Raw genomic sequence first — 16419 nt, 5'->3', positions numbered from 1 at the left:
GAACATAAGAACAAAGGCAACTGCAGAAGGCCTATTGGCCCATACGAGATAGCTCCTATTTATAACCACCCAATCCCACTCATATACTTGTCCAACCCACGCTTGAAACAATCGAGGGACCCCACCTCCAGCACGTTACGCGGTAATTGGTTCCACAAATCAACAACCCTGTTACTGAACCAGTATTTACCCAAGTCTTTCCTAAATCTAAACTTATCCAATTTATACCCATTGTTTCGTGTTCTGTCTTGTGTTGATACTTTTAATACCCTATTAATATCCCCTTTGTTATGTCCATTCACCCACTTGTAAACCTCTATCATGTCACCCCTAACTCTTCGCCTTTCCAGTGAATGCAACTTAAGCTTTGTTAATCTTTCTTCATATGAAAGATTTCTAATTTGGGGAATTAACTTAGTCATCCTACGCTGGACACGTTCAAGTGAATTTATATCCATTCTTTAATATGGCGACCAAAACTGAACTGCATAATCTAAATGGGGCTTAACTAGAGCAAGATATAGCTTGAGAACCACACCAGGTGTCTTGTTACTAACGCTGCGATTAATAAATCCAAGTGTCCGATTTGCCTTATTACGAACATTTATGCATTGATCCTTTTGTTTTAAATTCTTACTAATCATAACTCCCAGATCCCTTTCGCAATCCGACTTCGCAATCTCAACACCATCTAGCTCGTATCTTGTAACTCTATCATCTTTACCTAGCCTCAGAACTTTACATTTATCAGCATTAAACTGCATTTGCCAATCATTTGACCATTTCAAAACCCTATCTAGATCAACTTAAAGTGATAGTGAGTCCTCCTCCGAATTAATTTCCCTACCGATTTTCGTATCATCGGCAAATTTGCAAATGTTCCTACTCAAACCTGAATCTAAATCATTTATATATATTATAAACAACAGAGGTCCCAGGACAGAGCCTTGAGGCACTCCACTTACAACATTTTCCCACTCTGACTTGATTCCATTTATACTAACTCTCTGTTTCCTTTGGTATAGCCATGCCCTAATCCAGCTTAATATAGCACCCCCAATACCATGAGACTCTATCTTTTTAATCAGTCTTTCATGTGGCACTGTATCAAAAGCTTTGCTAAAGTCAAGGTACACAACATCACAATCCTTACCACTATCAACTGCCTAAACTATGCTAGAATAAAAAGATAACAAATTTGTTAAACATGAACGGCCATTTATAAAACCATGTTGCGACTCAATTATTAATTTATGTTTTTCAAGATGAACACGAATTTTATTTGCTATTATAGATTCGAGTAACTTTCCCACAATAGACCTTAGGCAAATTGGTCGATAGTTAGACGCAAGTGATCTATCTCCTTTCTTAAAAACTGGTACCACATTAGCAACTTTCCAAAACTCTGCCTGACTCTATTGATTTATTAAATATGGTTGACAGTGGGTCACAAAGCTCCTCTTTGCATTCTTTAAGCACCCTGGCAAGCACTTCATCCGGCCCTGGGGATTTGTTTGGTTTGAGTTTTACTATTTGTTTAAGAACATCCTCCCTGGTAACTGCTAAACTCGTCAACCTGTCCTCGTCCCCACCCACATAGACTTGTTCGGCTGAAGGCATATTGTTAAGTTCCTCTTTAGTAAATACAGATACAAAATATTTATTAAAAATACTACTCATCTCTTCATCATTATCTGTTATTTGACCTGTCTCAGTTTTTAATGGACCTAACCTTTCCCTAGTCTTAGTACGATATAACTGAAAAAACCCTTTAGGATTTGTCTTTGCTTGCTCTGCTATGCGAACTTCATAGTTTCTTTTTGTTTTCCTTATCTCTTTTTTAACATTTCTAACCAGTTGTACGAATTCCTGTTCTAAAGTGACCTCCCCATTTTTAATCCTTTTGTACCAAGCTCTCTTTTTACCTATTAGGTTCTTCAAATTCTTTGTTATCCACTTTGGGTCATTGGTATTCGATCTATTCAATTTGTATGGTATACTACGTTCCTGTGCTTTGTTTAGAATATTCTTAAATAAGTTATATATTGAATCCACATCGAAATCCCCATTTAAGTCACCTATCGCTGGGTTCATGTCTCGCTCCAAGACCGGCCCACACCCCATACCCAAGACTTTCCAATCAATTTGACCCAAAAAATTTCTTAGGCTATTAAAATCAGCTTTTCGAAAATCTGGCACTTTAACAGAATTATCTCCTACAGGTCTATTCCATTCTATGCTAAATCTGATTTCTTTGTGATCACTGTTCCCTAGCTCACTCCCTATTTCGATGTCATTAATTTGTGTTTCCCTGTTAGTTAACACTAAATCTAAAATATTATTTTCCCGTGTTGGTTCCTTAATGTGTTGCGTAAGAAAGCAATCGTCAATTAATTCAAGAAAATCTTCTGCTTCACTATTCCCTGTTTTGTTCACCCAGTTTATTCCACTAAAATTAAAGTCACCCATGACATAAATACTGTTAGATCTAGATGCTCTAGATATTTCATCCCATAGATGCTTTGCTTCCATTCTGTCTAAATTTGGTGGCCTATATATAACTTCTATTATAATATTATTAGCTTTTTCGTTTAATTCTATCCAAATAGTTTCTGTGTGGCTCAGTTTTGATTCCCTCTTTGAGACTACATTTCAAATTGTCCCTAACATATATGGCTACTCCACCTCCTCGTCTAATATATCTATCTGCGTGAAATAGTTTAAAACCATTTATTTGATATTCAGCTAATAGTTCTCTATTTTCTACATTCATCCACGTTTCGGTAAGTGCAATAATATCTATTTTTTCTGTGCAGACAAGAGCATTTAATTCGTTAATTTTATTTCTTAGACTTCTACTGTTAGTGTAATATACCCAAGTGAATTGTTATTTTGAGGCCCTTCTCTTTCCCTGATCATTTTGCCAATTCCTTTCTCCCACAAACACATACTTTGATTACCTCCTTCCTCCAAATCAATTCCCATACCTCTATCTACTAACAGTTTAAACCCAAACAAACACCTCTAACCACTTCTTCCAACGAGTTCGCAACAGCAACAACCCCAGCCCTCGATAGATGCACCCCATCACGAGCATACATTTCATTTCTTCCATAGAAGTGTTCCCAGTTGTCTATGAAAGATATTGCATTTGATTTGCAATATCTTTCCAGCCGGCAATTGACACCAAGTGCCCTCGACATCCATTCATTTCCGACTCCCTTTCTTGGAAGAATGCCACACATGATCGGGATTCCTCCCTTGCTCCTAACTAATTCAATGGCTGTCCTGAATCTCTGTATTAGTTCCTCACTCCTAACTCGTCCAACATCATTACCCCCTGCACTAATACAAATAATGGGTTTGTTTCCATTTCCCGTCATAATATCACTCATGTTTCCAACAATATCACCAATTCCAGCTCCCGGATAGCAAACCCTTAATCTAATCTGTTCCCCCTATCTCTGGCACAAAACTTTCTGTCTAAATACCTCACCTGGGAATCTCCCACAACCAAAATTCGCTTCGATTCTCCCTTTTCCTTTCGAGCAGTTTGAGGGACCTGCGCTTCAATGCTCTTCGTTACTTTGTCTTTGCCTCCTCGTTGAACAACAGGTTCAACACAGCACTCGTCCTCTAATACGTCAAATGCGTTAAAAGTCCTTAGGTGTAGGCTATTAGTTGTCGGTTTTGCCAAAGTCTTCTTACGACCCCTGTCTTTCACAACTTGCCAAGACGAGGTCTTCTTAATACTGGTCCCGTCAGTCCTTCTTAATGAGGTCCCGTCAACACTGGCCTCCTCCTTCGTTTCCTCCCGAAGTCTCAGCCGTCGTACCTCCTCCCGCAGGGAATCCATCTCTGCTCTCAGAGCTCCAACCAGACTCACCAAATCCTTCACTAATGCTTCCATTATTGCTATAATAATGTTACTAGAATCGGAGCTCCAGCTAACACAACCTTTCACTGTGACTGTACCTGAGTGACTGATGGGTATGGGGTGCATAATAAATGAACTAAACTAAACTAACTGTGCTCTGCTGGGGTTTGATCAAGAATTGCGATCATCTTCAGGACAGTAATATTATTCTTCTTGCAGAACCAGAACACTGGTTGACGTCCCCAAGCAGCAGCATGTTTGGGCTGGATCTGTGAGGTTTCCCGGCCAAGCAGTGTTCAATTTTCATTAGTTGGTCTTTAAACTGCTGATGATTTGAAGTTAAAATCTTAAAGAGTTAAGATATGAGTGAAGCCTCCTATACGGCGCCCTCACCCGGTGGGTGGAGCCTCCTATACGGCGCCCTAACCCGGAGGGTGGAGCCTCCTATACGGCGCCCTCACCCGGAGGGTGGAGCCTCCTATACGGCGCCCTCACCCGTGGTTGACTCGTTTGAACCAATAGGAGCTGCCTCGTATGGACCAATAGGAGCTGCCTCGTATGAACCAATAGGAGCTGTCTCGTATGGACCAATAGGAGCTGCCTCGTATGGACCAATAGGGGCTGCCTCGTATGGACCAATAGAAGCTGTCTCGTATGGACCAATAGGAGCTGCCTCGTATGGACCAATAGCAGCTGCCTCGTATGAACCAATAGAAGCTGCCTCGTATGGACCAATAGGAGCTACTTCGTATGGACCAATAGCAGCTGCCTCGTATGAACCAATAGAACCTGCCTCGTATGGACTAATAGCAGCTGCCTCGTATGGACCAATAGGAGCTGCCTTGTATGGACCAATAGGAGCTACTTCGTATGGACCAATAGCAGCTGCCTCGTATGAACCAATAGCAGCTGCTTCGTATGGACCAATAGCAGCTGCCTCGTATGGACCAATAGCAGCTGCCTCGTATCGACCAATAGGAGCAGCCTCGTATGGACCAATAGTAGCTGAATGGTATTGACCAATAGGAGCTGCCTCGTATGGACCAATAGCAGCTGCCTCGTATTGACCATTGGCAGCTGCCTCGTATGAACCAATAGCAGCTGCCTCGTATGGACCAATAGCAGCTGCCTCGTATGGACCAATAGCAGCTGCCTCGTATGGACCAATAGCAGCTGCCTCGTATGGACCAATAGCAGCTGCCTCGTATGGACCAATAGCAGCTGCCTCGTATGGACCAATAGCAGCTGCCTCGTATGGACCAATAGCAGCTGCCTCGTATGGACCAATAGCAGCTGCCTCGAATGGACATAATGACCTTCTGCATTTTCTTTCATGATAATGTTATTAACAATGAATAATAAGTGATATTAAATGAATGCTTTTGTGTTCCAGGTGTATGTGTAACAGGTGTGTGTGTTCCAGGTGTGTGTGTGTTCCCGGTGTATGTGTTCCCAGATTGTGTGTTACAGGTGTGTGTTGGAGATGTTGGAGAGTACTGGAGGTGTTGGAATTGTAGGTCAAGTGTTAACTCACTCTTTGAAGGTCACGTGGTATGTTTGGGAAGAGCGAAAATAGGACGGACGGTATACTTAGAGAGAGAGAGAGAGAGAGAGAGAGAGAGAGAGAGAGAGAGAGAGAGAGAGAGAGAGAGAGAGAGAGAGAGAGAGAGAGAGAGAGAGAGGGGGGAGAGAGAGAGAGAGAGGGGAGAGAGAGAGAGAGAGAGAGGGGGGGGGGGAGAGAGAGAGAGAGAGAGAGAGAGAGAGAGGGGGAGAGAGGGAGAGAGAGAGAGAGAGGGAGAGAGAGAGAGAGAGAGAGAGAGAGAGAGAGAGAGAGAGAGAGAGAGAGAGAGAGAGAGAGAGAGAGAGAGAGAGAGAGAGAGAGAGAGAGAGAGAGAGAGAGAGAGAGAGAGAGAGAGAGAGAGAGAGAGAGAGAGAGAGAGAGGGAGAGAGAGAGAGAGAGAGAGAGAGAGAGAGAGAGAGAGAGAGAGAGAGAGAGAGAGAGAGAGAGAGAGAGAGAGAGAGAGAGAGAGAGAGAGAGAGAGAGAGAGAGAGAGAGAGAGAGAGAGAGAGAGAGAGAGAGAGAGGGAGGGAGAGAGAGAGAGAGAGAGAGAGAGAGAGAGAGAGAGAGAGAGAGGGAGAGAGAGAGAGAGAGGGAGAGAGGGAGAGAGAGAGAGAGAGGGAGAGAGAGAGAGAGAGGGAGAGAGGGAGAGAGAGAGAGAGAGGGAGAGAGAGAGAGAGGGGGGGGGGAGAGGGGGAGAGAGGGAGAGAGAGAGAGAGAGAGAGAGAGAGAGAGAGAGAGAGAGAGAGAGAGAGAGAGAGAGAGAGAGAGAGAGAGAGAGAGAGAGAGAGAGAGAGAGAGAGAGAGAGAGAGAGAGAGAGAGAGAGAGAGAGAGAGAGAGAGAGAGAGAGAGAGAGAGAGAGAGAGAGAGAGAGAGAGAGAGAGAAAGATGAGGCTAGTACAAGTTAGTAGATAAAGTGGAGATAGACGACATATGTTAGTGGACAGAAAGAGGTATAGAAGAAGGATGACCTGCCACCATCCTTTCAGGAGTTACTTATAAGACAAGGAATAGAACTTGTCTATTATAGTATTTAGTGAAGTGACGAGGAACAACTGCAAGCATGGACAGAAGCAAGGTAAGAATCTTCCACTCATACTTATAAGTAACTAAACTTCAGTTACATACTTAACTAACTTATAAATAACTAAACTCTCCCCTTTAGCTTTAATAAGCCAAGACATGAATCCTGATCTCCTTAATCTTGGATGCAAGACAATTTAAAAGTGAAACGATTATTAAATCATCATCAGATATTCATGATGACTCAACCATATGGGTCTCATAATTCAACCATTGCCCCTTGACATTCAAATATCAACATTAGTTCAGAATTCCCGTCACCACACAAGGCGTTTAGAGCCACTACGGCCGACTGTCCCTTGAAACTACGCAACATTTGATGTGGAAAACACTATTCCAACTCGCCAAGGTCTCTGAGTATATGATGGTTAGATGGCGGGATGGTCCCCCCACTCCTGGCCGGCCTGGGGCAGGCCTCTGCAGTCCTGGGGCCAGATTCACGAAGGAACTTACGAATGTTTTTCTTCTTAGCATCTTCGTAGCGGCTACGTCGGTATTCAGGTAGGCATTTAAGAAGGAAAATCTTCGTAAGTATACTCCGTCGCGCTAAGAGTGCTGTCGACCACTCGTAGCTTTATGTAAACTGGATATAACTCAATTTTTCTCTTCTACACAACACTGAGGATCGATTTTATTATAAACAAACAGTAGCTGGAGAGTCTCATCAAGGATTAGTCCTTCGTGTTAACTATATATACATTCTCTGCTGGAAACTTGTAGTAAATATGTCTTTTATGATATTAGAATTAGTTTTATATTAGCAAGATATTATACCTGTAGTTATTAAGTAAATATATATTGGTGACCATGAAATACGAGAGAAGGTGATGATCCCGGGCTGATGGGAGCATTTACTACCACCAAATGCCCCTGTTCACCTAGCAGTAAGTCAGGCTACGGGTGTACCTTAGCTATACATACCCAATTTTAATTTATTTTGTTTGGTTTTATTTTGAAATTAAATCTGGGTGAGACATAAAATAAAAATATGCTGCACAATTGATGTTAGGGTAAAAACTTCAAAAACTTTTCTCATTGAATACTTAAACCTATAATTATGACTATATGGACTATTAAAAAAGAGAGAGGGAAGTAGGGGTCCAACACCTCTTCCTGTAGCACAATTTGTGTGTGTGTAACAAGTAATTAACCAAAGAAGGCACCAAGCCGGGAAGGCTATGTAGCAGTAAGGCAGTGATGTCAGGCAGCTACTTATTTGAGAAATGCTTATTTTATTTTATTTACCTTATAAGCTGAGGCAGCTTATTTTATGCAGGCGATGAGTCACAATAACGTGGCTGAAGTATGTTGACCAGACCACACACTAGAAAGTGATGGGACGACGACGTTTCGGTCCGTCCTGGACCATTCTCAAGTCGATCGATAAACGTCGTCGTCCCTTCACTTTCTAGTGTGAGGTCTGGTCAACAGCTTATTTTATTATATTTACCTTATAAGCTGAGGCAACTTATTTTATTTGTGGAATACTCAGCTGATTCCTCTACATTTAGCATGGAACAAATTTGTGTCCAACACCTCTTCCTGTTACACAGTTTGGCTGTGTAACAATCAGTAAGTAATTAACCAAAGAAGGCACCAAGCTGGGAAGGCTGTGTAGCACCATAGTGTGTAACAACAAACCAATTTTTTTTAACAAATAATACACCTGTATGTAAAACAAATCCTGTCAGTTGTAAAAATATTGATGCAAATATTTATTAAGAAGCTTAGGTATACACAGCAATGTGCTGCTTCCCTATTCTATGTGGAAGATTGCACAGTGTAGATAAACAACTAGCTATAAGTTTATCTAATACTCCCATCTCACAGGATGGTTAGGCATACATGGAATCAAGGGAGAAAATACCAACCTCAATACAAAAAAAAAAAAAAAATAACTCTGACTAAACAACTTCACGATTTTCACAAGAGGTAAGCACTGAATCATGGAAACATTATATTATAATTACTCTCACCAGTTTCTACAAGACTCCTCTCAAACAATGTATTTTTTTTAACATGTTTAGGTATACACAGCAATGTGCTGCTTCCCTATTCTGTATAAAGGACCACACAGTGTAGATCAAAAACCAGCTACAAGCTCACCCAACATCCTCACCTCACAGGATGGCCAGTCATACATGGAATCAGGAGAGAACAAAATACTTAAGGCTGATCTATTAGCCTCCACTGGCAAAATCTGGGTACAGCACAAGAATATCTTCCAATATTCCTGAGTGTATGAAGTAATTACAGAGCTCAAAGTGCCTCATACCATTTGGTATGAAGTCACTGATAACAGGGCAATCACAGATATAGTGTTGGAGAGTATGTCCTCTCAAGTAGGACTGGAAACAGATATTTTTTTCCACCCAGAGGGTCATGAACCCATGGAACCGCCTACCCGTTGAAGCCGTAAATGCCAAAATCCAGCTAAAAAAATATCATTAAGACATTTGGCGGGCCCTTTAACAAGCCGCCGGCTTTCTGTCCTCGTCGAGGCCACTAGATAGTTAGTGGCCCTTGGGTAAATTCAGGTAAATATATATAATAATTGTTAGCGCATCTTCCGAGCAACAAGGACAGCTACACAGTATCTCTTAGAATTACGTAGGTAAACAAAAAATATAACATATTTGTTTACAACAATGTCGGTGCTGGCTGTACAAGTTGAAAAAACAACATTGTTTTACTTCGAAATATAGTAATTTTATTAGAAAAATCGACATAAAAAGGGGACAGTAGAGCTCCGATAAGCCAGCGTCATGATTGGCTAAATCTTCAAGATGAAGAATATTGCCTGCTCTCTGATTGGCCAAACGAAACACAGTAGAAACAATACCTCTGTCGGCATGCAGGTGAACCACACCCAAAACCCAAATATCTTCGTAAGAACATCTACCTGAATTGCACGTAAGCATCTTCTTAGGACGTACTGAGGAAACTTCGTAGCACACTTACTTATGAAGAAATATATGGAGCTTCGAGAATCTAGGTCCAGGTCTATTTCTGCTGAAGCCTCTCTGGTGTAAGGATGCTCCGCGCTACTAACATTTGCTCGGGTATTCATGTGGGACCCAGGAGCTAAGTCCCACCTACCAGGAGATAGCATCTGGCTATCTTCCTACCATGCCTAGATAACGGCTTCTTTGTTGTAAAGAAGAAAATACTTCTGTAATTATCAGCTTAGCGGACGGCAAGGTCACCTGACCTTGACCCACACACGTGACCTCGCCACACATGTGACCTCGCCACACATGTGACCTCGCCACACGTGTGACCTCGCCACACATGTGACCTCGCCACACACGTGTAACCTCGCCACACATGTGACCTCGCCACACATGTGACCTCGCCACACATGTGACCTCGCCACACACGTGTAACCTCTCCACACACGTGTAACCTCACCACATATGTGACCTCGCCACACACGTGTGACCTCGCCACACATGTGACCTCGCCACACATGTGACCTCGCCACACACGTGACCTCGCCACACATGTGACCTCGCCACACACGTGTAACCTCACCACATATGTGACCTCGCCACACATGTGACCTCGCCACACATGTGACCTCGCCACACATGTGACCTCGCCACACACGTGACCTCGCCACACACGTGTAACCTCACCACATATGTGACCTCGCCACACATGTGACCTCGCCACACATGTGACCTCGCCAAACATGTGACCTCGCCACACATGTGACCTCGCCACACATGTGACCTCGCCACACATGTGACCTCGCCACACACGTGACCTCGCCACACACGTGTAACCTCACCACATATGTGACCTCGCCACACATGTGACCTCGCCACACATGTGACCTCGCCACACATGTGACGTCGCCACACATGTGACCTCGCCACACATGTGACCTCGCCACACATGTGACCTCGCCACACGTGTGAACATTAACACACAACAGGTGTGCGTGTAACGACTGTGAGCCAGACAGACCGTCGCCACACTCTCTGAACTGACTCCACTTGTATGTGAAATGTTAAATAATTCCATTTATGGTCTTAGGAAGTGGTACCCCCACCACTTGAAGGTTAAGTGGTACCTCACCACTTGAAGGTTAAGTGGTACCTCACCACTTGAAGGTTAAGTGGTACCTCACCACTTGAAGGTTAAGTGGTACCTCACCACTTGAAGGTTAAGAGGTACCTCACCACTTGAAGGTTAAGTGGTACCTCACCACTTGAAGGTTAAGTGGTACCTCACCACTTAAAGGTTAAGTGGTACTTCACCACTTGAAGGTTAAGTGGTACCTCACCACTTGAAGGTTAAGTGGTACCTCACCACTTGAAGGTTAAGTGGTACCTCACCACTTGAAGGTTAAGTGGTACCTCACCACTTAAAGGTTAAGTGGTACTTCACCACTTGAAGGTTAAGTGGTACTTCACCACTTGAAGGTTAAGTGGTACCTCACCACTTGAAGGTTAAGTGGTACCTCACCACTTGAAGGTTAAGTGGTATCCCACCACTTGAAGGTTAAGTGGTATCCCACACACCTGCCTTCCATACACCGGCCACCCACACACCTGCCTCCCATACACCTGCCATCCACATACCTGCCTCCCACCCACCTGCCACCCACACACCTGCCTCCCATACACACCTGCCACCCACACACCTGCCTCCCACACACCTGCATCCCACACACCTGCCACCCACACACCTGCCACCCACACACACCTGCCACCCACACACCTGCCTCCCACACACCTGCCACCCACACACCTGCCTCCCACACACCTGCCTCCCACACACCTGCCACCCACACACACCTGCCACCCACACACCTGCCTCCCACACACCTGCCACCCACACACCTGCCTCCCACACACCTGCCTCCCACACACCTGCCACCCACACACCTGCCTCCCACACACCTGCCTCCCACACACCTGCCACCCACACACCTGCCTCCCACACACCTGCCTCCCACACACCTGCCACCCACACACCTGCCTCCCACACACCTGCCTCCCACACACCTGCCACCCACACACCTGCCTCCCACACACCTGCCACCCACACACCTGCCTCCCACACACCTGCCACCCACACACCTGCCTCCCACACACCTGCCTCCCACACACCTGCCACCCACACACCTGCCTCCCACACACCTACCGTCCAAAGTCACACGAGAACTTTAATAAGCATTGGTGTAAATATATTGGATGAATAACAGAGGAATGTTGACAGTTTGTGCCCGCAAGAGCACGAATGTTGCCTGAACGTTGCCGAATGTTGCCTGAACGTTGCCGAAGGTTGCCTGAAGGTTGTCGAATGTTTCCTGAAGGTAGCCGGAACATATAAGACTCCCCCGTGCTCCCCCAGCCACCCAGTACTCCCCCGGCCACCCAGTACTCCCCCAGCCACCCAGTACTCCCCCAATCACCCTGTACTCCCCCGGCCACCCAGTACTCCCCCGGCCACCCAGTACTCCCCCGGCCACCCAGTACTCCCCCGGCCACCCAGTACTCCCCAAGCCACCCAATACTCCCTCGGCCACCCAATACTCCCTCGGCCACCCAGTACACCCTCAGTCACCCTGTACTCCCCCGGCCACCCAGTTTACCCCCGGCCACCCAGTACACCCCCGGCCACCCAATACTCCCTCGGCCACCCAGTACTCCCCCAGCCACCCAATACTCCCTCGGCCACCCAGTACTCCCCCAGCCACCCAATACTCCCTCGGCCACCCAGTACTCCCTCAGCCACCCAGTACTCCCCCAGCCACCCAATACTCCCTCGGCCACCCAGTACTCCCTCAGCCACCCAGTACTCCCCCAGCCACCCAATACTCCCTCGGCCACCCAGTACACCCTCAGTCACCCTGTACTCCCCCGGCCACCCAGTACACCCCCGGCCACCCAGTACTCCCCCAGCCACCCAGTACACCCCCAGCCACCCAGTACTCCCCCGGCCACCCAATACTCCCTCGGCCACCCAGTACTCCCTCAGCCACCCAGTACTCCCCCGGCCACCCAATACTCCCTCGGCCACCCAGTACTCCCCCAGCCACCCAGTACTCCCTCGGCCACCCAATACTCCCTCGGCCACCCAGTACTCCCCCAGCCACCCAGTACTCCCCCAGTCACCCAATACCCCCTCGGCCACCCAGTACTCCCCCAGCCACCCAATACTCCCTCGGCCACCCAGTACTCCCTCGGCCACCCAGTACTCCCCCGGCCACCCAGTACTCCCCCGGCCACCCAGTACTCCCCCGGCCACCCAGTACTCCCCCGGCCACCCAGTACTCCCCCGGCCACCCTGTACTCCCCCGGCCACCCAGTACTCCCCCGGCCACCCAGTACTCCCCCGGCCACCCAGTATTCCCCCGGCCACCCAGTACTCCCCCAGCCACCCAGTACTCCCCCGGCCACCCAGTACTCCCTCGGCCACCAAGTACTCCCCCAGCCACCCAATACTCCCTCGGCCACCCAGTACTCCCCCAGCCACCCAATACTCCCTCGGCCACCCAGTACTCCCCCAGCCACCCAATACTCCCTCGGCCACCCAGTACTCCCCCAGCCACCCAATACTCCCTCGGCCACCCAGTACTCCCTCGGCCACCCAGTACTCCCTCGGCCACCCAGTACTCCCCCGGCCACCCAGTACTCCCTCGGCCACCCAGTACTCCCTCGGCCACCCAGTACTCCCCCAGCCACCCAGTACTCCCCCGGCCACCCAGTACTCCCTCGGCCACCCAGTACTCCCCCTGGTACCATACCCTCGTGATATCTTCCTGATTTTTGCATCGATTCTCAATAACTCAGATCACTCTGGAACAAAAATTAGCTTTGATTATTGTACACAATTTTAGAGTATAAATACGAGTGGCGCACTTTATATTGGAAGCAAATACACCACAAAATTACGTATGAAACATACATAACTCGGCCAGCAGGCAGTCAATACTACTAAGAACTCCATCACTCTTCCGTTTTTTGTAGCGTGAGCACTTCCGTCTGCTAGTCAGTGAGAGGATCGCAGTTAGGTCGTGTTCCAGACGTGAATGGCGGCCAGCCAATGACAGGGTCGCAGTTAGGTCGTGTTCCAGACGTGACTGGCGGCCAGCCAATGACAGGATCGCAGTTAGGTCGTGTTCCAGACGTGAATGGCTGCCAGCCAATGACAGGGTCGCAGTTAGGTCGTGTTCCAGTCGTGCATGGCGGCCAGCCAATGACAGGGTCGCAGTTAGGTCGTGTTCCAGTCGTGAATGGCGGCCAGCCAATGACAGGGTCGCAGTTAGGTCGTGTTCCAGTCGTGAATGGCGGCCAGCCAATGAGAGGCTCGCAGTTAGGTCGTATTCCAGACGTGAATGTCGGCCAGCCAATGAGAGGCTCGCATTTAGGACGTGTTCCAGACGTGAATGGCTGCCAGCCAATGAGAGGCTCGCAGTTAGGTCGTGTTCCAGTCGTGAATGGCGGCCAGCCAATGAGAGGCTCGCAGTTAGGTTGTGTTCCAGACGTGAATGGCGGCCAGCAATTTTTTATATTTTTTTCATTATTTTCTACCACAGACGTGGCCACACATTTACAATGCTAACCAGCGTATATACATTTTCTTCTGTCCTCCATGGACAGGGTTAGAGAAGTGTTAAACATATAGTTCAGGGGTTTATTGAACAATCAACCACAGAAGGTGATTCGGTGCTTTTAAAATGCTAAGCTAACCTACATACGTAAATACATAGATACACAGATTTACGTATGCCCTACATAAAGTGTTCGATGTGTCTTTTACATAGTGTCATTAATGTGCATTTACAAAGGGGAAATGTAATTACTACCTTACCTAATGCTGAACTGTGTAATTACTATATGAGTACTGGAACACTTGATGATATATTGGACTTGTACCCAAGATTAACCATGTAATGTATCAATCATACAATGTATGTATGTGATGTAACTATATAACCTGAGCTTGTACAAGCACCTTCATCACCTTCAGTGATTAAGTGCATAATTGCACACTAGTTTCTCTATCAGCTATCTCACTCTGTCAGAGTAAATGAGACAAATGTATGTGAATGCATGTGTGTGTGTGTATGTGTATGTATACATGTATGTATATATGTATATGTACATATATATGTATGTGTGTGTGTGTATGTATGTGTATGTGCATAAAGTACATATGGAAGCTGATCAGAATTACATTTCACCTTTGTAAATGCACATTAATGACTATGTAAAAGACACATCGAACACTTTATGTAGGGCATACGTAAATCTGTGTCTATGTACTCACCTAGTCACCTAGTTGTACTCACCTAGTTGTGTTTGCGGGGGTTGAGCTCTGGCTCTTTAGTCCCGCCTCTCAATCGTCAATCAACAGGTGTACAGATTCCTGAGCCCATTGGGCTTTATCATATATACACTTGAAACTGTGTATGGAGTCAGCCTCCACCACATCACTTCCTAATGCATTCCATTTGTCAACCACTCTGACACTAAAAAAGTTCTTTCTAATATCTCTGTGGCTCATTTGGGCACTCAGTTTCCACCTGCGTCCCTTGTGCGTGTGCCCCTTGTGTTAAATAGCCTGTCTTTACCTACCCTATCATTCCCCTTCAGAATCTTGAATGTGGTGATCATGTCCCCCCTAACTCTTCTGTCTTCCAGCGAAGTGAGGTTTAATTCCCGTAGTCTCTCCTCGTAGCTCATACCTCTCAGCTCGGGTACTGGTCTGGTGGCAAACCTTTGAACCTTTTCCAGTTTAGTCTTATCCTTGACTAGATATGGACTCCGTGCTGGGGCTGCATACTCCAGGATTGGCCTGACATATGTGGTATACAAAGTTCTGAATGATTTTTTACACAAGTTTCTGAATGCCATTCGTATGTTGGCCAGCCTGGCATATGCTGCTGATGTTATCCTCTTGATATGTGCTGCAGGAGACAGGTCTGGCGTGATATCAACCACCAAGTCTTTTTCTTTCTCTGACTCCTGAAGAATTTCCTCTCCCAGATGATACCTTGTATCTGGCCTCCTGCTCCCTACACCTATCTTCATTACATTACATTTGGTTGGGTTAAACTCTAACAACCATTTGTTCGACCATTCCTTCAGCTTTTCTACGTCTTCTTGAAGCCTCAAACAGTCCTCTTCTGTTTTAATCCTTCTCATAATTTTAGCATCGTCCGCAAACATTGAGAGAAATGAATCAATACCCTCCGGGAGATCATTTACATATATCAGAAACAAGATAGGACCGAGTACAGAGCCCTGTGGGACTCCACTGGTGACTTCACGCCAATCGGAGGTCTCACCCCTCACCGTAACTCTCTGCTTTCTATTGCTTAGATACTCCCTTATCCACTGGAGCACCTTACCAGCTACACCTGCCTGTCTCTCCAGCTTATGTACCAGCCTCTTATGCGGTACTGTGTCAAAGGCTTTCCGACAATCCAAGAAAATGCAGTCCGCCTAGCCCTCTCTTTCTTGCTTAATCTTTGTCACCTGATCATAGAACTCTATCAAGCCTGTAAGGCAAGATTTACCCTACCTGAACCCATGTTGGCGATTTGTCACGAAGTCCCTTCTCTCCAGATGTGTTACCAGGTTTTTTCTCACGATCTTCTCCATCACCTTGCATGGTATATAAGTCAAGGACACTGGCCTGTAGTTCAGTGCCTCTTGCCTGTCGCCCTTTTTGTATATTGGGACCACATTCGCCGTCTTCCATATTTCTGTTAGGTCTCCTGTCTCCAGTGACTTACTATACACTATGGAGAGTGGCAAGCAAAGTGCCTCTGCACACTCTTTCAGTACCCATGGTGAGATCCCATCTGAACCAAAAGCCTTTCTAACATCCAGATCCAGCAGGTGTCTCTTGACCTCCTCGCTCGTAATTTCGAACTCT

General features: G+C 46.3%; 1 protein-coding gene across 1 annotated transcript in view; it reads left to right on the top strand.

Moving 5' to 3' along the window:
- Positions 1 to 13578: 13578 nt before the first annotated feature.
- Positions 13579 to 16419, top strand: part of LOC138361672 (uncharacterized) — a 7679-nt gene continuing 4838 nt past the window's right edge. The window contains exon 1 of the mRNA XM_069320881.1: positions 13579 to 14019. Coding sequence (XP_069176982.1) covers positions 13579 to 14019 — 441 coding nt within the window. The remainder of the gene's footprint in view (positions 14020 to 16419) is intronic.

Source organism: Procambarus clarkii, unplaced genomic scaffold (assembly GCF_040958095.1).
Source record: "Procambarus clarkii isolate CNS0578487 unplaced genomic scaffold, FALCON_Pclarkii_2.0 HiC_scaffold_596, whole genome shotgun sequence".
NCBI classification, from domain to species: Eukaryota; Metazoa; Arthropoda; class Malacostraca; order Decapoda; family Cambaridae; genus Procambarus; species Procambarus clarkii.
The sequence above is the reverse complement of the archived record's forward strand: the minus strand, read 5'-3'. Positions and strand labels throughout refer to the sequence as shown.